At 34.2% G+C, this 26,523-nt stretch overlaps 1 protein-coding gene across 3 annotated transcripts; it reads left to right on the top strand.

Annotated features, from left to right (window-relative positions):
- The first annotated feature begins 6,588 nt into the window (after window positions 1-6,588).
- On the top strand, window positions 6,589-24,450 carry LOC123525309 (E3 ubiquitin-protein ligase MARCHF8-like). 3 transcript variants are annotated; one of them, XM_045304252.2, is made up of 4 exons: window positions 6,589-6,657; window positions 18,703-19,367; window positions 22,330-22,422; window positions 22,909-24,450. In XM_045304252.2, the coding sequence occupies exons 2-4, from the start codon at window positions 18,735-18,737 to the stop codon at window positions 23,281-23,283; spliced, it is 1,101 nt and encodes a 366-aa protein (XP_045160187.2). In that variant the 5' UTR covers window positions 6,589-6,657; window positions 18,703-18,734; the 3' UTR covers window positions 23,284-24,450. The 3 variants fall into 3 exon arrangements, with proteins under 3 accessions (XP_045160187.2, XP_045160186.2, XP_053393940.1); XM_045304251.2 differs by lacking the exon at window positions 6,589-6,657 and adding an exon at window positions 6,715-7,066; XM_053537965.1 differs by lacking the exon at window positions 6,589-6,657 and adding an exon at window positions 7,472-8,236.
- The last annotated feature ends 2,073 nt before the right edge of the window (window positions 24,451-26,523 follow it).

Raw genomic sequence — 26,523 nt, 5'->3', positions numbered from 1 at the left:
TAAAATAAACATGCTCGTTATGTATAAACAGTACGGTATAGAATTGCCCGTTAAAGGTTTTGCCTGGTAATCATGAATATTCCATATATTTTCGTAAATTTATCTTCGGTGTCTGAACCTAAAACGAATTAAAAACTGAAAATGTATTTCACAAGTAACACAATGTTGAATATACAGGTAGCAGTGCGGACAAAACGTTTCTCGCTCCTAATTTCGCAATTGTGTTTTTGGTGCTTACATCTGACCATATCTCTTTTTCAAATTTCATCTGCAGACTTAACAGGAAAGAAAATTCTCATAAGGGAGGTTGAATGTGCCATTTTTCATATTTTGCCTTCTTCTCAAGCGCTGTTTCAGTTTATCAGTAAAGTAAGACTATGTTTACATGAAATAACATTTCCGTTAAAAAAATGAGATGTAACAACAGCGGATATAATCTTTAGTTTAAGAATACTGCTAGTGTCAACATGGCCTGTCAAACGTCACAACCTCTACACACTTATCTTACAGTATGGTAAAGCATCATAAAACTACATGGCATTTAACCTTTTCGTATTTCTGAATTCACATAACTCAAAATGCTGAATTTTATAATATATCTTATGTCGATATATCTACATTTTAACGAACTGTCAGAACACAAATGTGTATTACGTCAAAAATTACTTATAGTGGTCCAAATCGGTATTTCAAACACAGTTTCGTTGTCCTTTTGTTTACAATGTCTGTGCTTTCCAAAGAAATGTATTTGAAAAATGGCGCGATTAAAATATTTGCAAATGACGTCTAAGCTCTTCAATAAAGGTGGGAAGTCATCCGTGGCACTACCAACCCATGGCACATTCAACACCGTTCTCCCCTACTTACCTGATCAACTAATAATCATCATTTCTTGTTTATTTCCTGAATGAATAACACTTGTATTCAAGATAACCGTAGAAGAAACTGTCGATTTTTCTTTTAAAGTATCTTAGAAAAAATGAATGACAGATTTTATGTCATAAGTATTTCCAGAAAATAAAATGAGCCGCGCCATGCGAAAACCAACATAGTTGCGTTGCGACCAGCATGGGTCCAGACCAGCTTGCGTATCCGCGCAGTCTGGTCAGGATCCATGCTGTTCGCTTTCAAAGCCTATTGCAATTAGAAAACCATTAGCGAATAGCATGGATCTTGACCAGGATGCGCGCATTCGCAGGCTGGTCTGTATCCATGCTGGCTATATACCAATAAAAGAAATTGTTCTTTGTTTCATATAAAATTCAGCTACTTCAGAACAATTTGTTACAGTTTCTAGATTTTCACTCCGTCGTTGACCTTTTTTCCAGAAGGTATCCATACATTTGAAAACAAAAAGAAAAAGGGGTATTGAAAAGTATGCAGTGAAATACAGAACAGAACAGAACAGAACAGAACAGAACATATAATTTATTTTGACTTGTACAACGTACATCATCAAACATACAATAATTTCAATTTTTAACAATATATAGGTCTAATGCGATATTTGGTACAGCAGCATTTCAAATTATTTGAGGATGAACAGTATAATAAAGCAATAAAGAAAACATACAACATGATAATGTGATATTACAATACATTATTTAAAATCGAAGTTCTGATATTCGTGGCATTTTTACAATACATTGCTAACTTAAATAGTGTATTCCTATTGTTACTTTGTATCAGTTCTAAAAACTTGAACATACTTGGTCTTGTATAGTAATACTTTTTGATATATTGTTTTCTTACATCTGTGTAACAAGGACATATAATGATAAAATGAAACTCATCTTCTATATCCCTTTCATTACAACATTGACAATAACGTTCATTTCTTTGTAATCTATTTCTGGCGTATCGTCCAGTATGTATTCTAAGGCTATGTGCAGAAATTCTAAGTCTAGTTATATACAATCTCAAATTGTTTGGTAATAGATCCAAGTAAATTTCATAAGTAAAACTGAATTTAAAATTATTGTACAGCTCTAGCACAGCACTAGTTTCTTTAGATACATGCCAACCTTGAATAAAACAGTCAATAACACGTTGCCTAAATATATGCATAAAATGTTTACACTCAATTACATAAGGGTTATTCCAAATATCTACAAAACCATAATCACATAAAAGGTTCTTTAATTTTAAAACCCAATTATTTAATCCTTTATTACAATCATTTAATGATTTTTGATACACATAGCGGAGAATAATATTATCAGTGTTTAATATTTTAAACCAATATTTAACAATACGTAAATAACGTGATATATAAAGTGGATATCTTCCTAACTCTCCATAAACACCTGTAGAACTGGTTGTTAATCTTACATTTAAAATCGTTTTACAAAACTTTAAATGTATCCTTTCAATTTCTTTTGACTTTGTAAATCCCCAAATTTCCGAACCATAAGATAAAATTGAACCAACAAAAGCATCAAAAAGCTGACATAATAGTTTTGGCTTAAGTCTATATTTCCTACAGTTAACAATTAAAACATTTAATGCCTTAAGCGCTTTACCTGTGATATATTCTTGATTAAGTGCAAAATTGCCAGTGTAGTTAAATACAGTCCCTAAATAATTGAAATTATCCACTACCTCAATATTTTTACCGTTATAAGACCAAGATTCGTTTTGAAGTAAACCTCCTCTTTTTCTGAACACCACAATTTTTGTTTTCTCAGTATTAACTTCTAACCCCCAATCTCTACAATATTCGTGTAATTTATCTAAATGCGTTTGAAGTTCCTGCGGCGTTTTACCAAGTATAACCATATCATCAGCAAATAACAACAAAAGTAAAATCATGTCCTCTATATCTATTCCAGAACTTGTATTTTCTTGTAAAAATAACTCTAGATCTTCAACAAATAAAGAAAGTCAACTTAAGTAAGGTACCCTCATGTTTCCGCATTTCAGAAAGCAGTTCGCAGAATAAACACCCTACACAAGAAACAACTCGAAAATATGCGAATATTAGCATGAAAAGTGTCCTATTTTATGTCAATTCATTCCACGAGTGAAATAATGCCCATTTGGCCCCCGATTTACGCGCAAATGCGTGAAAAATGGAAAAATAAGGATCTATTTATTAAGGACTTCTTTCGAGTACACCACGGAAGCACATTTTTGACAGAATAACTGCAGTATAACCTGCTGATCGCAAAGCCACTATGTTGGTTTTCATGGCGCAGCTCAAATCTACAATAGAAAACAATTAAAATTCGTAAAAAAATATTACATGTACGTGAAATAATCTTAGAATAAAATCAATGCCGATAAAATGGTCCATGCCGGTAATTTGGAACCCATGGTATCGAGCGTAGACACCACTACCCCATCGTGTAATGTGTTTTCTACAAATGTAACTATTTTCAGGATACGATTCTTTCGTAAGCTAACGTAAACGCCCGAAAATATTGGCGAAGATTAATGAGTGCCAGGTAAATGATTATTGACAACTGACTGAAAATTATTATACACGATATCTTATTGTGAATGTAGCTCTACAAACACAGTAATTTCATATATTGAGTCAAGTTTATTTGATAACACTCGATATTAAAATTAATATTTTAAAACAGACTATTTGCTAGGAATTTGTCATAGTACGCAGTGGTGGGGTTTACATATCTTTCCCGGAAATTCCTTACAATAATGATAGTAACTGTTGCATTTTAGATAAAGGTAACGGCCTTTTTATGTGGCGTACTTCTGTGGACGCGCCGTTTTATAGGGCGTACATCGCTAATTTTGGCATAACTTGTTATACTATTCTCGCGTTAAACAGGTGAAAAGTTAATAGAATGATTTTAAGAGACAGAAAATGAACCTGAAAGTGAACGTCCGAGTTCGAAACCGACTTTACACCTCAGTTTACTCGAATGTTTGAAGTAACTAGAGAATTACTGGCCAAAACCACATTACCATGGGGAGCGTGAATGATCTGCAGCTCGTACTGAATATATCGCTTCTTTAAACACGTTGAACTTCAACGAAAATAAGTAGTGTTTCTTACCTCACCATACAGAATGTTGACAAAATCAACAGGAAATGCCGGTAATGGAGCGTACAATACACCGTTTATGTAGCGCACCCGCCGTAAATGCGACGTATACGTTGGACACGGTGTTATTAATAAAACTGAACAGACGATTGACAAAAACGATTTTGCCAGATATTTACAAGGTAATCGACACAGCTGTCCTAAGAAGGTCAATTTTCGATAGTGGATCAAAGCCTCCATTGTAGACATATCTAAGGCAGATAATGTATAGTTTGTATTTGTGCTTTTTTGAAATAACTGAATGAGCTTTATACAGAACCGATGTGCCTTTTCCAGTTCAGACATATCACTGATTGTATAACTGTTCCATAATTCACACCCATAAAGCGCTCTTGGAATTACTATTGACTCATAAATTGTTTTTGATGTAAGCGGATTTAGACCACTAGGGTCTCTTTCATGATTTTGTGGCCTTTACCAAGGTCAGAGTTCCAGTACGGTTTGAGTTTTTTACAGTTTTGTCTACAAGACAAATCATAATTTCTACCAAATATATTAGAAAATGCACACGACGAATTATCAATTGTACAGCACAAACTGGTGAATGCACAACACAAGTTTATTTGATAACACTCGATATTAAAATTAATATTTTAAAACAGACTATTTGCTAGGAATTTGTCATAGTACGCAGTGGTGGGGTTTACATATCTTTCCCGGAAATTCCTTACAATAATGATAGTAACTGTTGCATTTTAGATAAAGGTAACGGCCTTTTTATGTGGCGTACTTCTGTGGACGCGCCGTTTTATAGGGCGTACATCGCTAATTTTGGCATAACTTGTTATACTATTCTCGCGTTAAACAGGTGAAAAGTTAATAGAATGATTTTAAGAGACAGAAAATGAACCTGAAAGTGAACGTCCGAGTTCGAAACCGACTTTACACCTCAGTTTACTCGAATGTTTGAAGTAACTAGAGAATTACTGGCCAAAACCACATTACCATGGGGAGCGTGAATGATCTGCAGCTCGTACTGAATATATCGCTTCTTTAAACACGTTGAACTTCAACGAAAATAAGTAGTGTTTCTTACCTCACCATACAGAATGTTGACAAAATCAACAGGAAATGCCGGTAATGGAGCGTACAATACACCGTTTATGTAGCGCACCCGCCGTAAATGCGACGTATACGTTGGACACGGTGTTATTAATAAAACTGAACAGACGATTGACAAAAACGATTTTGCCAGATATTTACAAGGTAATCGACACAGCTGTCCTAAGAAGGTCAATTTTCGATAGTGGATCAAAGCCTCCATTGTAGACATATCTAAGGCAGATAATGTATAGTTTGTATTTGTGCTTTTTTGAAATAACTGAATGAGCTTTATACAGAACCGATGTGCCTTTTCCAGTTCAGACATATCACTGATTGTATAACTGTTCCATAATTCACACCCATAAAGCGCTCTTGGAATTACTATTGACTCATAAATTGTTTTTGATGTAAGCGGATTTAGACCACTAGGGTCTCTTTCATGATTTTGTGGCCTTTACCAAGGTCAGAGTTCCAGTACGGTTTGAGTTTTTTACAGTTTTGTCTACAAGACAAATCATAATTTCTACCAAATATATTAGAAAATGCACACGACGAATTATCAATTGTACAGCACAAACTGGTGAATGCACAACACAAACTAAGAAATGTACCGGACAAACTAGTAAATGTACATAACAAAATGTTTTATCTGCAAGAAAGATTATAATTTGTACCGAATATATTGGGAAATGCACATGATGAAGTAATAATCATCATGTCAAGACAGTCTAGGCGTTCCATAGCGAAGATTTTACAGTTCTATATGATCCTGTTCAATCCATCTATATTTAGATCGGGAAGTGCCGAATGGGAAGTGCCGAATTTTTGATATCAAAAAATAGGCTTGACTTTTTGATATCTAAAAATCATTTATTGATATCAAGAACTCGTTTTTTTATATCAAGAAATAACACGATTTTTAATATCAAAAATTCATTTCCTGATATCAAAAAAAGGACAGCATTTCTTGATATCCGAAAATGAATTCCTGATATCAAAAAAACGAATTTTTGATATCAGAAAATTGATTTCTTCATATCAGAAAATGAATTCTTGATATTAAGAAATCGATTTTCTGATATACAAAAATGTGACTGATTTTTTGATATCAGGAAATGATTTTCTGATATCAAGAAATGGAATTCTTGATATAAAAAAAAATCGAATTTTTGATATCAAGAAATGATTTTTTGATATCAAAAAATGCCTATAAAATAGTAAAACGGCGCCCCATTAAATTAAACTAAGTTTTTAACGGTTAAGAACTGCGAGCAAAGATTTTTTTGGGCCTAGCTTAATATCAAAAAAATATTAATTGATAGGATAGAATCATCAAGTTGAACTGAACTGGATTTAAGATAAACGCTGATATCATAAGAGGTCACGGCCATAGCGATGGTTCTGGTTTCAAGCGACACAATTAGTCTGCTGTTTTAGTATCGATTTACATGAAGCCGGGTAACAATCAATATTATAAACAAAAGTCACGTGACCGATACAAATCCAGCTGAAACTGGTGTAAGACCGAATTTTGCTTATCTGAGGTAAGGTTTTTCTTTTTCATCGTTGAAATCGAAATACAATTAATTGGCTGTTTTATTTGCATGACAACACACATAATCATTTCCTATGTTGACACTGTTTTTGACCTTTACTATCTTTGTAGGCACTAGAATAGTGCTTGACCCAGTTTTTCTCCATTAGCACAAAGCATGATGAGCGAGTTATTTTTGTCATCAAGTGGGAATTTTCCGAGATTACTTCTTTCGGCTTTAATATTGCGCAGATTAAGATGTGTTCTACTGTGATAGTATACATGTGTATTTTAAATGCGTAGATTCCTCATCATAAAATGGACGTGTGTAGCCTGTATGCATATCTATGCAAGTGGCTAGCAAAAAATCATGCCCAGGTTTGAACAGCTGATAATGGAATACATGTACAAGGACTAGGGTAGGTGTTGTACTTTGGATTGGGTTATGTTGCCTTTTCAATATTAATTTCTGTTGCTGTAACTAGTGTAAGTGGAGTGAAGATCTGATTGTTGCATGTCTCCAGTCTGTTGCTGCTTATAATTCATGCTTCCAAAGTATGTTTTTGTTCAATATCAATTTGTTGATTTGTCTATCACAAGTGGTGTTTTTTGTCAAAATTGGACTCTATTCCAGTGACATAGAGGATATTTGTTTGTTTGCAGTGAGATATCGAAATATATCAACACCAATAAGGGAGGCAGTTAAATATTTTCACGAAGGCGGAGCCTGAGTGAAAATATCAGAATTGTCTCCCTTATCGATGATGATATATTTCGATATCTCACTGCAAACAAACAAATTTTCTTTTTATTTTATGCTAGTTTGTGAAGATCAGCGAATTTTCTGTTTATTATGTGCATAAATGTTCATATAAATCCAATATTTTATGACGAAATTCGGATTTATTTAAGCTACCGTGTTACATATGATACATCCGCTAAATTACCATGGACACTTAGGCACATTAATATTGAATATTGGTGATAAGGTTCATTAAATCAACACGACGCCATTTTGTTTTTAAAACAAAAACTGCATTTAAATATTTTGTGTAAAAATACACAGTCCGCAGCTAACAGACACATTGACAAATTCCGGTAGTTAAGTAGAAGCATATTTAAAACTTTTCGGGTCAATCTGTCAGTTCGTTGAATAACCGGAAGCTTGCTTTGTTTACCAAAACACACGCTGAAGGTCAGATTAAAAAAAACACTAAAAATCTAAACAACTGTGGAATATGCGTAAGTCCTTGGAAAATCAAGCTGCAGAATTAAATATCATCATGGATTCAATAGAAATAGCTAGGAAATATTGATCTAGAAGCTGCATAGCATAACAAAATGGATGGAAGTTAGAACACAACTGGCTGGGCTAAGTTAGAGTGGGAAAGTACTTCGACGAAAATGCTGGCATATTACGTAAGGTTGAGTTGATGTCTTGTGATAATTAACTAAGACAACAACCAACTAAATGTGCTGTCGCCAGTTAAATCTACCACACGATAGTGAACCGATGGAAAAAAAAGTAGAGGAAACACACATATCTGTAGCTACATGAATGGCAAGACCTAGCAACCAAGCTGACAAAGGTAACATTATTTCTTTTGCAAGTTTAATTATAGCTAGCCTGTTCTATGTATGACTTGTGTATGGCTTGACTATTAGTATAATCCAGTAATTTTAAAGGCAGCAAAGGGAGGTAATTAAAGAATATATTTCAAGTGAGATAATTTATCTGATAAAAAAAGAAGTTCAGCACTGTGAGTGATATCGTTTTATATCTCACTGCTATTTTCCAGTATTTCACCAATAAGCATAAAATAAAGTGTTGTAATTAATTAGGGTAGTAAAAAAAAATTTATACTAAATGGTAGGCCAATGGTTGGTTTCCAGCTTATTCGTCATAGCTTCAGTTCCGACCTTACATAGGTGGCTACAGGAAAAGTAGGTAACTGTACTTTTTAGCTCACCAGTCACAAAGTGACAAGGTGAGCTTTTGTGATCACGCAGCGTCCGTCGTCCGTGCATGCGTCAGTCCGTAAACTTTTGCTTGTGACCACTCTAGAGGTCACATTTTTCATGGGATCTTTATGAAAGTTGGTCAGAATGTTCACCTTGATGATATCTAGGTCAAGTTCGAAACTGGGTCACGTGTCATCAAAAACTAGGTCAGTAGGTCTGAAAATAGAAAAACCATGTGACCTCTCTAGAGGCCATATATTTCATGAGATCTTCATGAAAATTGGTCAGAATGTTCATCTTGATGATATCTAGGTCAAGTTCGAAACTGCATCACGTGCCATCAAAAACTAGGTCAGTAGATCTAAAAATAGAAAAACGTTGTGACCTCTCTAGAGGCCATATATTTCACAAGATCTTCATGAAAATTGGTCAGAACGTTCACCTTGATGATATCTAGGTCAAGTTAGAAACTGGGTAACATGCCTTCAAAAACTAGGTCAGTAGGTCAAATAATAGAAAAACCTTGTGACCTCTCTAAAGGCCATATTTTCATGGGCTCTGTATGAAAGTTGGTCTGAATGTTCATCTCGATGATATCTAGGTCAAGTTCGAAACTGGGTCACGTGCAATCAAAAAGTAGGTCAGTAGGTCTAAAAATAGAAAAACCTTGTGACCTCTCTAGAGGCCATATATTTCATGAGATCTTCATGAAAATTGGTCAGAATGTTCACCTTGATGGTATCTAGGTCAAGTTCGAAAGTGGGTCACATGCCTTCAAAAACTAGGTCAGTAGGTCAAATAATAGATAAACCTTGTGACCTCTCAGTCTCTAGAGGCCATATTTTTCATGGGATCTGTATGAAAGTTGAGCTGAATGTTCATCTTGATGATATCTAGGTCAGGTTTGAAAGTGGGTCACGTGCCTTCAAAAACTAGGTCAGTAGGTCAAATAATAGAAAAATCTTGTGACCTCTCTAAAGGCCATATTTTTCATGGGATCTTCATGAAAATTGGTCAGAATGTTCACCTTGATGATATCTAGGTCAAGTTCGAAACAGGGTCATGTGCGGTCAAAAACTAGGTCAGTAGGTCTAAAAATAGAAAAACCTTGTGACCTCTCTAGAGGCCATACTTGTGAATGGATCTCCATAAAAATTGGTCAGAATGTTCATCTTGATGATATCTAGGTCAAGTTCGAAAATGGGTCACATGCAGTCAAAAACTAGGTCAGTAGGTCTAAAAATAGAAAAACCTTGTGACCTCTCTAGAGGCCATATATTTCATGAGATCTTCATGAAAATTGGTCAGAATGTTCACCTTGATGATATCTAGGTCAAGTTTGAAACTGGGTCATGTGCCTTATAAAACTAGGTCAGTAGGTCAAATAATAAAAAACCTTGTGACCTCTCTAGAGGCCATACTTTTCATGAGATCTGAATGTTCATCTTGATGATATCTAGGTCAAGTTTGAAACTGGGTCAACTGCGGTCAAAAACTAGGTCAGTAGGTCTAAAATTAAAAAAATCTTTTGACCTCTCTAGTGGCCATATTTTTCAATGGATCTTCATGAAAATTGATCTGAGTGTTCACCTTGATGATATCTAGGTCAGTTTCGAAACTGGGTCATGTGCAGTCAAAAACTAGGCCAGTAGGTATAAGAATAGAAAAACCTTGTGACCTCTCTAGAGGCCATATTTTTCATGAGATCTTCATGAAAGTTAGTGAGAATGTTCACTTTGATGATATCTAGATAAAGTTTAAAACAGGGTCATGTACCTTCGAAAACTAGGTCAATAGGTCAAATAATAGAAAAACCTTGTGACCTCTCTAAGAGACCATATTTTTCAATGGATCTTCATGAAAATTGGTCAGAATTTTTATCTTGATAATATCTAGGTCAAGTTCAAAACTGGGTCAAATGATCTCAGAAACTAGGTCACTATGTCAAATAATAGAAAAAACGACGTCATACTCAAAACTGGGTCATGTGGTGAGCGATTCAGGACCATCATGGTCCTCTAGTTATGTTTATGTACTATTATAATTATGTATATATACACTTTGAAATACTGAAAACTTGCAGTATGTTCAACACTATTTGCATATCCTACAACTACCTTAGCCTGGAATTAAAACAAATGTAGGACAAAATATGTTATAATGAAAACTGGTGCTAAGAAAAAGAAGGGATTAATTATCAGAACTAAATGCTTAATTATGAATTTTTCAGGTCAACTGTGACTTTTCTTTTTAGCTCATTTAAGACTATATCTTCATCAAACTTGGTCAGAATGTTAATCTTGATGATCTTTAGGTCAAGATCGAATCTGGGTCATGTGGGATCAAAAACTAGGTCATCGGGTCAAATCAAAGGAAAAGCTTGTTAACATTCTAGAGGCCACACTTATGACTGTATCTTCATGAAACTTAGTCAGAATGTTAATCTGGATGATCTATAGGTCAAGTTTGAATCTGGGTCATGTGGAGTCAAAAACTAGGTCACCAGGTCAAATCAAAGGAAAAGCTAGTCAACACATTTATGACCATATCTTAATGAAACTTGGTCAGAATGTTAATCTTGATGATCTTTAGGTCAAAGGTTGTCGATACAGCTTCATGGCCTCTGTCTTTGTTGTCATTCATTAAAGCTTTATGTGGTATTTTTCTTACGGCTAAATGACAATAGAGAAACAAAAGTAGCCATAATACCTATATTTAGGAATGTCTGTCTAAATCATAGCTGACGGCATGTGTCAGTAGATGCTTCCGTTCGATTGAGGGCAATTTTGAGACCCAGTAGGGTAGCTGAATTCTGAGCTCTACTGTATGTATAGAGATTTATGTACACCAATAACATGTGGTGGGGGTTTTGTTTCTCAGTACCGTACGTTACTTCAATGATAATTTATTCGGTGGTGTTAAAAGTGTGTTAATAGGACTCTTGCAGGGAGGTCCATTCTGTAGACCTGATCAGCTCTGAAAAGTGAAGGGGGGAAAGTGCAATGATAATAGATTTATACACTTTCAATATGTTCAACCTTACTGTTGGGATAAGCCTTTAGCAACATGATGAGATTGTTCACAGATTATGCAGTAGGGTTGTGAAATTAAGCCGTACCAGAGTACCACTCCAATAAGGGACCTTGGTATTTTCTCCTCCAGGTCTATTTTATCCTTGGGATCACCGAGTCCATGCAATATTCAATTGTGAATTCCCATTTATGCTGATAGAAGGGGCAAGAGAGGTGTTGCACTTTTCATTCTCTTGCATGAACACACTTGAAAATGGGGTCTTCTGTGTTTTGCAATATTGACTTAGTATCGGTGCTTTGTTACCCATAATTTTTTACCAACAGCTTAGAAAGGGACATCCTGCTGCTATACCTTTCCTTGAAATTGCACTCACACACAGAAGTTGCTTAAGTTGAAGAATTAAAGGGTTGGTTCATAATCATTAAAACTTACCCTATCTGATTGAAAAAAAAAATTCATTGAATCATCCCATTTTTAGCTCGACTATTCATAGAATAGTAGAGCTATTGGACTCGCCCATGCGTTGGCGTCCACGTCCGTGTCTGCGTCTCGATTTGGTAAAGTTTTTGTATGTAAGCTGGTATCTCAGCAACCACTGTGTGGGAATGGATTGAAACTTCACACACTTATTCACTGTGATAAACTGACTTACATTGCACATGTTCCATAACTCTATTTTGCTTTTTTACAAAATTATGCCCCTTTTTTGACTTAGAAATTTTTGGTTAAGGTTTTGTATGTAAGCTGGTATCTCAGTAACCACTTGTGGGAATGGATTGAAACTTCACACACTTATTCACTGTGATAAACTGTCTTACATTGCACAGGTTCCATAACTCTATTTTGCTTTTTTACAAAATTATGCCCCTTTTTCGACTTAGAATTTTTTGGTTAAGGTTTTGTATGTAAGCTGGTATCTCAGTACTCACTAATTGGAATGGATTGAAACTTCACACACTTGTTCACTGTTATGATCTGACATACACAAAGCAGGTTCCATAACTCTATTTTGCTTTTTTACAAAATTATGCCCCTTTTTCGACTTAGAATTTTTTGGTTAAGGTTTTGTATGTAAGCTGGTATCTCAGTATCCACTTACGGGAAAGGATTGAAACTTCACACACTTGTTCACTGTCATGAGCTGATAAGCACTATGCAGGTGACATGCAGTGTAAAGGGTCAATAACTCATCTTTGCAATTTACAAAAGTATGCCCCTTTTTAAACTTAAGAGTTATGGGTTAAATTCTTATATGTAAGCTGGTATCTCAGTACCCACTAATGGGAATGGATTGAAACTTCACACACTTGTCCACTGTCATGAGCTGATAAGCACTATGCAGGTTCCATAACCCTATTTTACTTTTTTACTAAATTATGCCCCTTTTTTGACTTTCTTATTCATTCAAGCGACAAGGCTGTTAAATAGTCGAGCGTTGCTGTCCTCCGACAGCTCTTGTTTATTAGGGTATAACTTTTATTATGTGTGTGTGTGTGTGTGTGTGTGTTCGGGTTTTAACTACTTTCTCAACAATAACTTTTATTATGAGAAGAGATCTTGTTAAGAGAAAAGATCCTGTAATCATCGGAGATTCAAGAAAACATCTTGTTTATACGAGAATAATGTCTCGTAATTTAATTTAATTTTTATTACGAGGAAAGATCTTAATATAATTAAAAGGAAAGATGGGATTGAACATTGAAAGCAGTTTCTGATCAATAACTCTAGAACTAATTGACCTGGAACATTCAGACTTCATCAGTTTTGCTTATGGGTCTTGGTCAGTACTAAGATGACCCCATTCAGCTTTGGAGCTAATATGCCAATGGTCAAGATCACATGGGCCTGAACTTAGAATCAGTTTCTGATTAAGAACCTGAAAACCATGTGGCCTAGAGTATTCTAACTTCATAGATGTATTTCATTGAATTACTTGTGTTGATTTTGAGATCTCCACATCATAACAATATGTTTCTTGCATTTGTATAGTTTGATTTTGATGCTAGAGAATTCAATTTATAATAGGGAAATCAGCATGATTTACTTAAGCGTTATGTAGGTAAGAACCACTATCATACCAAATTACATTACCTAAATAACGGACTGTTCCACTAATAAAAGTACAAAAACATCGCTGACCTCAAAACCAAACTTAGTATAATAATGAGATGTTTTCCATAATAAAATCTGTTCTCACAATTTTAATAGGCAGTGTTACTAAAAATACAAACTTCAAGTAAGAACTATCTATTTTAGATATACTGGTTGGGAACTATTTTCTGGACTGGACCGGTTTCCGGACACATGTAATATCTGCTTTATTTCTTTGTTATTCATACATATACAGTAATTGTTTTATTTAGATCATTTAGATGTTTGTTCTTCATGTCTACAACAAACAACTATTTCATAAGGCTGTATAATGTTTGGGCTTTTGATGATAACTCACCTGCGTTTACAAAACAACTTTCTGTCTTAACGGGGCATGAAGATAGCATTGCGCATGTGCAGTAGTTCACACATGCCAAGGTTTCAAGTGGGAAAGAAATAATCAAACTATATAATGATTGTCTGCTGATAACATGTTCTACTTTTAATTTCACGCTAAAGTTACGTAAGATGCAGGGCTGTCGATTTTTGCACTAATTTTATTCTATATCTATTGGAATTATCAAGAATTCGTATAAGACTAAATTCAAGCTTTTTATAGTCAACCTTGGTTTGCTTTCGTAGCTGCTATTGAACGTCGAGTAATGTTTCATGTGCAATTTTGAAGAGATGAATGATAAAGAAATGTGTAGAAATAGTTAAGTTACTTATTTTGATATCAAATTAACAACAGAATACCATCAAAATATTTGTCCGGATACTGGTTTACCTGACGGGGAAAAATAACTTATTTTAGTGACCCCATTTGAGGCCCCATGGAACCCATATTTTACGTCACAACACGATGCTGATTACAATATCAGATGTGGAAGGAGCTGAAGTTTGTACAGTGTGGGCTTCATTTATGTCAAATATTTTTTTAGGGAATAATGGAGCCGAAATACGAAAATGTGTCCGGAAAATGGTTCCCAACCAGTATGTGTAGTTAACTGCATCAAAGTAAAAGGACTGAAAAAATTATTAAAATATCATTTTCTGAAAAAGAGTTATCTGAGCTGAAAAAAATGATCCCAGGTAAAATATTTGGAAAAAATGGAGACAACTGGTAGGCTTAGGTGGCTATTGAGGTAGAACCTTGTCACTCATGCAAACTATGCACTTTTTACGTCTAAGCATGCATAATTGCCACATGGATTAGCAATCTGAATAGAAAACTATGTAAAGATCAAACAAGTTAATGCCCTGAGGAAAGTGTGACATATTCTGTGATGAAATTTGTCAACAAACATACGATTTTTTTTTAAAAGTAAAAACCCACAGAATTTCACAAGGTGAAATATGTTGAAAAGGCTACTGCTGGAAAGAGAACAATCTCAACTACCCATATATATGTGTCAAATTATGGGAAAAATATGTAGAAATATGAGAAAATCGAAGAAATCAATTTCAGGACTGTTAGATAAATAGATGCATGACTGTGTTATCATGCATAGCATTTAACATAGATAGGTTACTTGCCCTTTGCACTGATATAACATGGACATGATTAAGATTAACAAACGATGTCCACTCAACAATTTCACTATATAAACGGATTGTTTCCCTTGTGTAAAGAAGGCTTAGGTTAAGTCTCTACGAATTTATAAACAAGATTTTTTCTTGTTATTGTTAAGGTGGTTATCACATACTTTACATGAGATCTTTTCTCATAAGTATTTAAGATGTTACAAGAAGTTTTCACCTACTTTCAAGTTAACTGTCTAAAAACTCTTGTAATTTTGATATTTTTCATTTGACAGAATTCAGTTTTTGAAGTGGACATGCACATATTAATGGGAATTTCATTAGTTTTTGCAGTTGGCCTCTCATTTGGCTTTATATTTTATTTGATGAAACATTTTCAGCCTGGGGTCATATTCTTGTTCATTAAAAATGTTAGGAATATAGTAGTGTGTATGCTTGTGAAAAATTACATCCAGCCTTCATTATGCTATGTTGAAATTTTAAATAACTTGACAGATTATCATTACATGATGACGAGTCACATGTATGCAACATCCAGACCTCTAGAGGTTAAAGAATTAAGGTCATTTTTCTTGTCCTATCTAAGTTTTATTCAAATAACTTGGTACAAACACTTAAGTTACCATAACATGTTGACATATCACATTCAAGACCCATTCCCCTAGCTCAAAGTTCAAGGTCACAGAGCCTGAGAGAAAGATTTGTCATCTAGCCTATAAATCTTATATACGTAGAAGAATATTCAAATAAACAGGAACAAACTTTTATCATAACGATGGAATTCAACATTTAATGATGAAATAAATAGTTAAGATAATTCTTCATTTTCAGTCCATAAGTTCAGTATACCGGTACTTTTTCTATTGTCGAAATGCCAATTTACAAGACTCATACTTTGCGTCCTAAGATCACACAATGGGGGCATCTGTGTTTCATTGCTGTCAGACTTAACTTTACAAAAAAAAGCATTCAAAATTTAAAGACCAGCAAAATATTTCTTGTTATTCTTCACCAATTCAGATTTACAGTTATTGGGGGTTAGATATATATGTAGCACACTTAATCTGGCATGTAGGTTGATGAATGTGGTCTAAATGATTGTACCATTTTGTTGTGGCATAGAGGACAGTCAACTCTGATATAATCCTTTATCTTGTGATCATTACATGCCTGGTCACTACCATTTACATAAAACAGAATGCCATATCATTAAGCTATTATGTTTTTGGCATATAGGCCATTGTTCCACTTTTTGGACAGTGAACCAAAGTTTTCCTAGATCTCTACAAAATTAGGACAGGTAGGTATTCTTATAGTGATTTTGTCAAGTGATACCAAAAAACTGTACAATCTTTACAGATCTGTTAGGTTGTTATGGTCTGTAAGCACACACTATTGTATATATTGGAATACAAAATTAGAGGAGTCCTCAAGAGTATTGTTCTATCCCAATATTGCTAGTTTTGAGTTCAAATCTTACCTAAATATTGTCAATGTTTATAAATACAGAGTTGCTTTAACCAAACTTCGATTATCTTCACATAGGTTAGAAGTGGAAACTGGACGTTGGAAAACACCTAGTACAATCTTCAACGAACGTAAAATAATGTAATATATGTAAAATAATGTTCATGAAGATGAGTATCATTTCATATGTGAGTGTGTACTTAACAAAGATCTTAGAAAACAACACATTAAACCTTATTTTAGAATTCATCCAAATTTTGTTAAATTCATAGAACTAATATCATGTAAAAACACAGAATATATCCAAGATCGTTAGCTGCTTATGTAGGTATACAACGCATTTGAAAGAAGAAGACAACTATTGAATAATTTTATATAATATTAAATAGCTCATTATTGTCTCTCCCTGTAAATATTGTATATAATGTTCAGATGCTTACTAATATTTTTGTACTATGCCCCAACAATAACTTGATATTTACAAACATGACTATAAATAGATTAAAATGGAACACAGGGAAATCAACATTTTTCTAACATGTTAAAACCTAAATATTTCTAGTTTTAGTACCAATTAAAAATTAGCTCAGAGGTAAAGCATACTGTCCATGTTAAACAGGTCTTTTGCCGTGTGGATTCGAAACTCAGCATCAGCATTTAATTTTTATTTCATTTTGGTATAAAAAATTTAGATTCCCTCATATGCTCTGTGGCAACACGACAGAGAAATATCTAAAGCCAATATGGCAGATTAGAAAGGTTTAGCTTCATATCAAAGATGATTAATGCATGCACTTAAGCGAATAATGAACATAATATTATGTTATATAAAGACATATAATTATACGCAAACCATCAAATACAGAAACGAAAATATGGAATCAAAAATAAAAAGGAATAAGTAAAACAAACAAACAAAAAAATCTGAAAAGATATCCTGAATAGGATTCGACTCACAAAAGAAGATGCTTATATTTAATGTTATTGTTATCTGCTTTTTACCTGACTGAGCTATGTTGCCGCATACTTAGTGGATAGTTAAAATGAAACAAATACTAATATTTAATTGTCAACTAATGTGCAATGATTATGAATTGTTATTTTATCAGTTATCATGACATGGACTCGTCCTCGCGTTTCAGCGGGAGTCTCGTTATCATTGGGGATTAGTATGTGGTTTTTGTCCGCCATCTGACCTGCATGTCATACTACTATTTCTTGTACATGTTAACATGTAAAGTTTATGTTAATGTTCATGGACCAGAAATGGCTTATTATGGAAATGAAATTTCAAATACCGTATATAAATTAGCATTTATTTTAGTAATTTGTTGTTTAAAAATTTCGAAAGTTTAAAAAGATAATATAAGTTAAAATTCAATCATTATTTTTTTGTAAAGGATATTTTACCATTTTAAATCAAAAGAAGTTACAAAAATCAGGGTTGAATCAGCTGATGACCCATGTCACCAGTAGTATGTGCTATTGGTCTGATTATATCAGCTGGATTATATATATAAAGCTGTTAAGAGTAATCTGAGATAAAATAGAAAAGTTAAACATTTGCATTGAAAAATGAGGAGAAAGATTTTAACCATTTATCTTTGGTAAATGTATAGTTGAGGTGACTGTGATCAAGGACAACCTGGTTTATAGCCTAAGTGTATACATGTACATGTATAAAGTATTAGTGTATGCTACAAGTAAGGCAACAGATACTTGATAAGGTAGTCAGGCAGTATGTCATAATCTTTTTCATGGAGTATGGTACACGCATAACTTTAATTCTAGAGTAATTAAGTTCAGTTTTTAAATTCTGTTATATGCATTGCTGGAAGTTATTTTGATTACACTTACCATCTTGTTTTGAAATTAAGCTGTGATATGGCTATTAGATAGCTAATACTGACCAGTAGATGTAATTCTGGAACCATTGATGTATGTTGATATATATTTTCAGGATAAACTGTTAAGTTTACATTAACAAGAAGAATGGCAGAAAACGGTGTAGAGGCGGAAAGTCTTCATAATCATTGCGAATGTGAATCACAGCAAAAATCTGACAGCCATCACAAGTTGCCACGTCCGCCCGATGATTCGGACACAAAGCTTCCAGTTGATACAGATGGAGACGGAACAGATTTCTCACTTGATGATGATTCTGATGATGATATTATGGACATAAGAATGAAAGTGTCGGATAGTCCTTCGAGATTACTGTTAAATGGTCGACCAATTGTGCCCCACTTTGGTCCTATAGTTTGTGATGTTAATGACATTACCGCAGCAGGAAGTTCCAGTATAAGTCTCCCACCACAACGTGTCCCAATGTCTGCTCAACAGGACCTAGTGTGGCTAGGTAGCTCGCTGGGGACAATGCACAAAGTGCCTATTAGAGCTAAGCCAAGTGTTGGATCTCGTATTGATGAACTGACTAGGTCACCTAGTGTCCTATCAAAAAAGATGTCAAGTTGTCATTACAGTTCTCTGACAGTGTCGTCTTGTGGAACAGACATGTACTCGTTCTGTAAGATCTGTCAGATGCAAGGAGATGAGAGGGACCCCCTGATCACACCATGTCGATGTTCTGGTACACTACGATATATACATGTCTCATGTCTCAAGGTAGGGGATAATTCTTAATAAATCATTACCATATGTGTTTGGCAAATGGCAGACTTACTTAATTAAGGTTAAGGTAGCAGACCTGTAATTACACTGAGCTATTTCAGCGTGATTACTCCTTGGGCATATTGGTATCCTTTAGATGTTACATTATGTACACGTAAATGTAGCTCAATGGGCACATGGCTTTCAGAAAAAAATGGAGAAGCCGAAATTGCATATGGGGAGAATGTAATTGCCAATCGTCATTATGATTATGGGTCCTCTACCTTAAGCATACAAGGGGCCTTTGTGGGTTGACTGGTACCGGGTACCCTGCAAACTTTTGAAAAAGTGGTTTCTTGCCATCTTATTTCGTGTGTTTTGCCAGTCTACTGGAGGTGGATTCCAGATGCTATATTTAAGCCCTTTAAAAAATATAATCTGAATTTTTGAATAGCTTTCTCTGTATTTAATTCTAATGAAGATAAGGTTTAAAAAATATATCATATTATTAAAGATTACTTTATCAAGTTTTCAAAGCTAGCTTAATGACTTTGAGTTTTGAATATTGATTTACATACAAGTCAGTATAGACTAATGTAGAAAATACTTCCATTAAGTCATTGTAGTTCACCTTGGTTTCATTTGAGTAAATTGGGGACATTGTTAACTTGAGTGACAGACTTAAGTTAAGAAAAATGTGTAGTAATAGTGATACTGCTATTTATCCTGTTTAATAGCATAAACATGGGTTGTCTCCCAGTACTACTCACCAGCTTTAGTTGGCTAATTTGCATCACATGCCTGGAAATTACAACATGGCTGCCAGTGGCAGGAAGTGAACAAATTAAAGTACAAAATGACGGTCACACATTAAACCGTAATCCACCTAAAAACCGGAATACACTTTCTTGAACTGGAATACACCTGTATTTTTTAATTAATGATATTTTTGAAGGGTTTTTGACAGAATTCAATCATATAAAACATGAATAATTAACTTATGAAAGGAAAATAAAATACTTTAGCGCAAAACAATTTTATACGAGATTGAAATCCGGCAAGCACACGGTCAAAAAACCCTTCAGTAATACCTTTAATTAAAAATATACAGGTGTATTTCGGTTATGGAAATTGGCCATGCGCTCACCGAATTTCAATCTTGTATAAAATCGTTTTGCCCGAACGTATTTTATTTTCCTTTCGTAACTTAATTATTTATGTTATACATCATCATATGATTGAATTCTGTCAAAAAACCCTTCAAAAATACGTTTAATTTAAAAAATACAGGTGTATTCCGGTTATAGAAAGTGTATTCTGGTGTATTTCGGTTTTTAGGTGGATTCCGGTTTAATGTGTGACTCGAAAATTACCTAAAAATAAGCTAAATAATCCATGATTTATGATATTAAGTGCCAAAACCACCTTCTTTTATCTCTGTCTTCAGCAAAAAACAAGTCGAGGCTACTTAGCACAAAATACAGGCTCAGATGGATTTTTACACGCCTGAACATTATTGCGAATCTTTTTCTTTGCACATATCTTGTCAATTTTTGAAAGTCATTTTAATATATGCATCTAACATAGTTCATTAAGCCCATGTACACATGTCAGAATATGGTTTGTTTCTGGTTCAAATGCACAGGCCTGGTTGGAATCAGCTATGTCTGACCTGATTATGTGAACTATTTCTACCACCCTGTTGGTCATTAGCCTTACTTTCTCTAGGAATAATACCAATAGTAAACATGCTGAGTTTTATCAATCTGTTGAACTCCAAATGACTGTCTAATTCCTCCATGTCTTGCCAGTAAACTGTTGTCACTGTAAGTACTGTGAAAATGTGTCAAGTGCACTTTAAATATATATTCAGTCAATAAAATTAATGATACCAATATATTTATAAGTTATACAGTTTTGAAGTTTTTCCAACATATGTAATCTTTATCACAGGTTTGATTATAAATCTTCACTTTATCTGCAATTGTCTGTGATTTTTTGTTGATTTTTATGATTAATATAAACAGGTAGGAACAATATACCCAAAGCAATTAATGTACCTTAAAATGCTGTCTTATTAATAGGATTTGTGGTCTGCATGTGTGTTTGTAAAATTAAATCGCCTCCCTGGGTTCTTTTAATCAATTTCTTTTTGCAGAATACTAAAGGTTGCAGCAGATAATTTAAAATACATCATAGTTTTCTTTATGATAGATTGTGGGGCTGGAACACAAACATTAAAAAGCCCCTTTTTTACATATTAAGTGTTCAATATACTGGTTAATTGTTCGGGTTAGTATTAACATACCGGTAGGTTTAATAGTGTTTATTCAATGCATGCGTACACTCAATGCAGAAGAATTAATGCCAACTGTGAAGCCCTCATTAAAATAACATACTTCTAAATAAAAAACATAAGCTAATGAGATGATACATGTATTCTTCTGCATAGAAACAGAATTTCTATAGGTAGGTAGAAGTACTGCAAAAAATAATTAATTACATTGTATGGAATGTTTTTGGAATTCAGATGGTAAATAATTGAGTCAGATATTTTATAATAAGCATCAGCTTTATAAAAGTAACTATAAACAATGGTAAAGTGCACTAGGACCGTCTTAAGATGTGATGCGATGTGGCTTTAAAAACAAATTAAAATACCAAAAGTCTGTGAACACCTTTTGAGGCATATATTTTTTGAAAAATATATGACAACCCACCCCCCTGTTAAATTTGACCAAGGTGGACAAAATCTCCCCTTGATTTTGTTGATTCAAAATTTAAAAATAAATGATGATGAACAGAAATGAAAAAATTACAATTTTTAAGACGATAATTAATTATGATATGGTTGGAAAAAAGGACAAGAAGGGATTTTGTATGGCTTCCAGTGTCTGAGGCACAGTTTGTTGGTAACCTAAAAAGAAAGGTCCAACATGATCCCAAATATATTATTTAGAAAATTGATATTTTTCAGAAATGGATAAGAATCTCACAGAGGCGCGGCAAGAAACAACCACCAAGGTGTGAACTTTGCCACTTCCAGTATATGAGGCATAAACAATTCAAGGTAAAACCATATATTTTATCTTGCTGTGTAAGTTAGACAGGATCAATGAGACTTGTATAATAGAGTTATGGATTTTCTCTCAATCCTTTGCTTTGTTTATATTATATGCAGAGCATTATTGTATGGATCTAGCTATTATTTAGCATTCTCAGTCTGCTTGCTCCATATTTAAATTAAAGTTAATGTGCATTTTTTTTTAAGAATAACTTAAAATTCCAGGTAATTACTAAAAGGATGTCTCCTACTTCTGATGTTGATTCCAATAATTTCAGAAATTTGTTGTAAATTGTGCGCAAGGTTGATTTTCTATTATTGTTTGATATTTATTTAACAATTTTTGTAGTGAAAAGTATATCAACTTAATGTTAGCTACACTTGTCTTGATGAGTGTGGCCTATTTTAAAATGGGCACTTGCATCCATATGTGTGAATGCGTAGACTCCTACATCACATTCTCTATCATAAATTGTTGATTTTCCATTTCAGTTCAGCCAGTGGAGATGGCCAAGAGTTCGTCCACGAGACAAGTGTCTTCATATTATATTCCTACTCAATCTCCTCATCATGGTTGGCTGTGCTATAGCTACCATTATGTGCTTTCTATCCGACCGTGACAATGCTGCCAAGTTTCCAAAAAACAAGGTTAAGCTTACATCAGAAGAAATAATCACACTCACATGTGGAGTAATGTTTTTTGTCGCCTTCTTCATAGCCATGACTGTAGAAATCAAAGCAAGGCACACGTTATATAAACTATTCCTGCGCTTTATTATGCACAATACAGAGTGGACTGTAGAAAGTTATGACCCAAGCAAGGATCCCTTGTTCAAAAAAGCACCACTGAATGTCAGTCAGGTGTAAGTGAACCTTTTTTCTGTTCTTAACCAGAAGTAATGGTAACAGCTGAAACTCTTGCAGATATTTCATCTGTTCTGAAACCAGATTTTGCCCATATATGTGGCCTTAAATTATCTCAGTTGATAATTTGCAAAACTACATGGTACTAGTACTGAATGCGGACTTTTATGTTAAAATTATTTACAAATTATTTCAGATTCAACAGCACTCTACAAAGGTTATTGGTACTATCCTCTGTTAAGAATGTAAGAAAAAAAAGTTAAAGTTATTTTTGTTAGGAATTTATGTAATGGCTAAGGATGGGAGAATATTTTTAGAAAGTTTTTCAACATGTTTGGTGTAAGACAAATATTACATTAATCTGGTGAAAAGAAGAGATTTTGGACCCGCCATCAGTTCCCAATAGCTCAATAACCCTACTTTGTGTTGGCTGGTATTTTGATAACAAAAGTCATTTGTGCAAGTTAAAGATCCTAAATTGAAAACGTTTGTCAGCTTGTTGTTTAAATACCTTTATTTCATAAGTAAAGTATGAATCTAATTGTAAATATAATTGGTACCAAAACAAAGGGACATAACTACAGTCACTTTGTAAAAAACCCAACACAAATCACGTTTACTCTCAGTTAAAACCAACCAAAAATTATTACTCAGTAAAAGACAGTCAGATGCATTGTTAGAACTTCCAAGACAGGTGCATTGAATTTTTTATCTAATTTATTTCTTATTTCTATAAGAGCAGATCAAATACTGTTCAATCAAACAACATCTGATTTTTCATCACATGCATAAAAGTATTTCACATGATTAAGTGACACCAAGTTGTCCGAGTATAGAGTATTTTAGACATAGAATACTAGAACGTCGTCTAAACTGTGGACTGGTGTTTGTATACGAATATTCAAATAACCTAGACAAGTTTTTTGAGTGTGTGTTTTAATATTTGTTTCCATCCTTAATAATTACTTTTAATTGAATTTGTATCATTATATGCATATGAATTTATAGAAAACTTTAACTTGCATTTTAATTAAAAGCAAAATACATAGAAAGAAAGCATTTGTATCAAATGTAGTTTCATTGATGTTTCTATTTTAAGCTCTATCTGGCATGGAGCCTACTATGCAGAGAGCATGTTTACTGCTTTTTTGCCAAGTTTTGAAATAAAAACCAGAAAGTTATATGAAGCGGATCAAACCAGTTTAGGTAGATTTTGTAACATGTGCAACTTTGGTCATGTTTATGTATTTGCACAGCTGTAGCTGAAATAGGGCACTGTGTAAACAGATTATTGTCTGTAAAAAGATTATTTTCTACATGCGGTTCTTCTTTCACTTTTTTATACGCCCGTTTGAAAAACGGGACGTATTATGGGAACGCCCCTGGCGGGCGGGCGGGCTGGCGGGCGGGCGGGCGGCGTCCACAGACCTTGTCCGGAGCATATCTTCTACATGCATGAAGGGATTTTGATGAAACTTGGCACAGTTGTTCACCATCATGAGACGGAGTGTCATGCGCAAGAACCAGGTCCCTAGGTCTAAGGTCAAGGTCACAGAGGTCAAAGGTCAAATTCAAGAATGACTTTGTCCGGACCATATCTTCTTCATGCATAGAGGGATTTTGATGAAAGTTGGCACAATTGTTCATCATCATGAGAAGGAGTGTCATGCGCAAGAACCAGGTCCCTAGGTCTAAGGTCAAGGTCACACTTAAAGGTCAAAGGATACAAGAATGAAAACTTTGTCCGGAGCATTTCTTCTTCATGCATAGAGGGATTTTGATATAACTTGGCACAAATGTTCACCACCATGAGGCGGAGTGTCATGCGCAAGAACCAGGTCTCTAGGTCTAAGGTCAAGGTCACACTTAGAGGTCAAAGGATACAAGAATGAAAACCTTGTCCGGAGCATTTCTTCTTCATGCATAGAGGGATTTTGATATAACTTGGCACAAATGTTCACCACCACGAGACGTAGTGTCATGCGCAAGAACCAGGTCCCTAGGTCTAAGGTCAAGGTCACACTTAGAGGCCAAAGGTCAGATAGAAGAATGACTTTGTCCGAAGCATTTCTTCTTCATGCATGGAGGGATTTTGATGTAACTTGACACAATTATACACCATCATGAGACGAAGTGTCATGCGCAGTTCCCTTCTTTCGAATTACTTCCCTTTGTTGTTACTATAAATAGCTTATATTGTAACTTTTTCATTACTAGTCGTAGGGAAAAATCGAGACCACTTTTCTGTAGTACAACATGCATGCTACATCCAATTTTGAGGTGTATTTTGACCAGTCTCTACCTGGTAAAGATTTTTGTGAGGACTTACAATTTTTTTTTTTGATTTTTTTTTTATTTTTTTTTTGATTTTTTTTAAGATTAACTTCCCTTAGTTGTTACTATAAATAACTTATATTGTAACTTTTTTATAATTGACCGTAGGGAAAAACCAAGACCACTTTTCTGTGGTACAACATAGATGTTACTTTCCAATTTTAGGTGTATTTTAAGGTATCTCTACCTGGTAAGGAGTTTTTTTGTGGACTTAGAAAAACAAAACACTTAGTTATTACTAAACAACCACAAAATTAAAATTCCATTTGCAAATACAGGTGCTAGAGTAAAGAAATTTGCTGTGACGGGCGTATATTGTGACATTCTTGCACTCTTGTTTTCTATGGTATAAATATGGTAATCATGGTTTAAAAATGTTAAGAAATGTAGCCTAAAAATGATTGCTGATCTTTTAAATATTATATAAATCATTTTTGCTTAGTTGTATTGTAAACAATGGCAAATGAAATAGAATTTCACATGTGATATTGATCAGGTTAAGACATGTTTTACAATAGAACAAAGGCCAGTGTATTGGCATATTTATTGAGTGAGCTGTAGATATATTGGCCCAGCTATATAGGTACACAGTCGGAGTCCAGCACTGACATTTTCATGCATATTGTTCAATATATGGTGGACTTCATTAAACTCATCTACACCAATATTTTGTTGTCAACAGTAGCAATTATGAAATGCAGAAGTACATGTTGTTAAACTTTAGCCAACTTTTATGCTTTTTTTCCCCCCAGAATAAGTTCACATGCACATTTTGTGGAAGGTTTTATAAATAGAATATTTAAGGAGTGATCAGGTTGACTTTTATAGTACAGTAGATGGGACTGGAACCAGTCATATATAGCATAATGTATGGTGATTGTTTCCCACAGGGCTGTGTGATCAAAGATA

The sequence above is a fragment of the Mercenaria mercenaria genome, chromosome 3 (genome assembly GCF_021730395.1).
Source record: "Mercenaria mercenaria strain notata chromosome 3, MADL_Memer_1, whole genome shotgun sequence".
Taxonomy (NCBI): domain Eukaryota; kingdom Metazoa; phylum Mollusca; class Bivalvia; order Venerida; family Veneridae; genus Mercenaria; species Mercenaria mercenaria.
The sequence above is the reverse complement of the archived record's forward strand: the minus strand, read 5'-3'. Positions and strand labels throughout refer to the sequence as shown.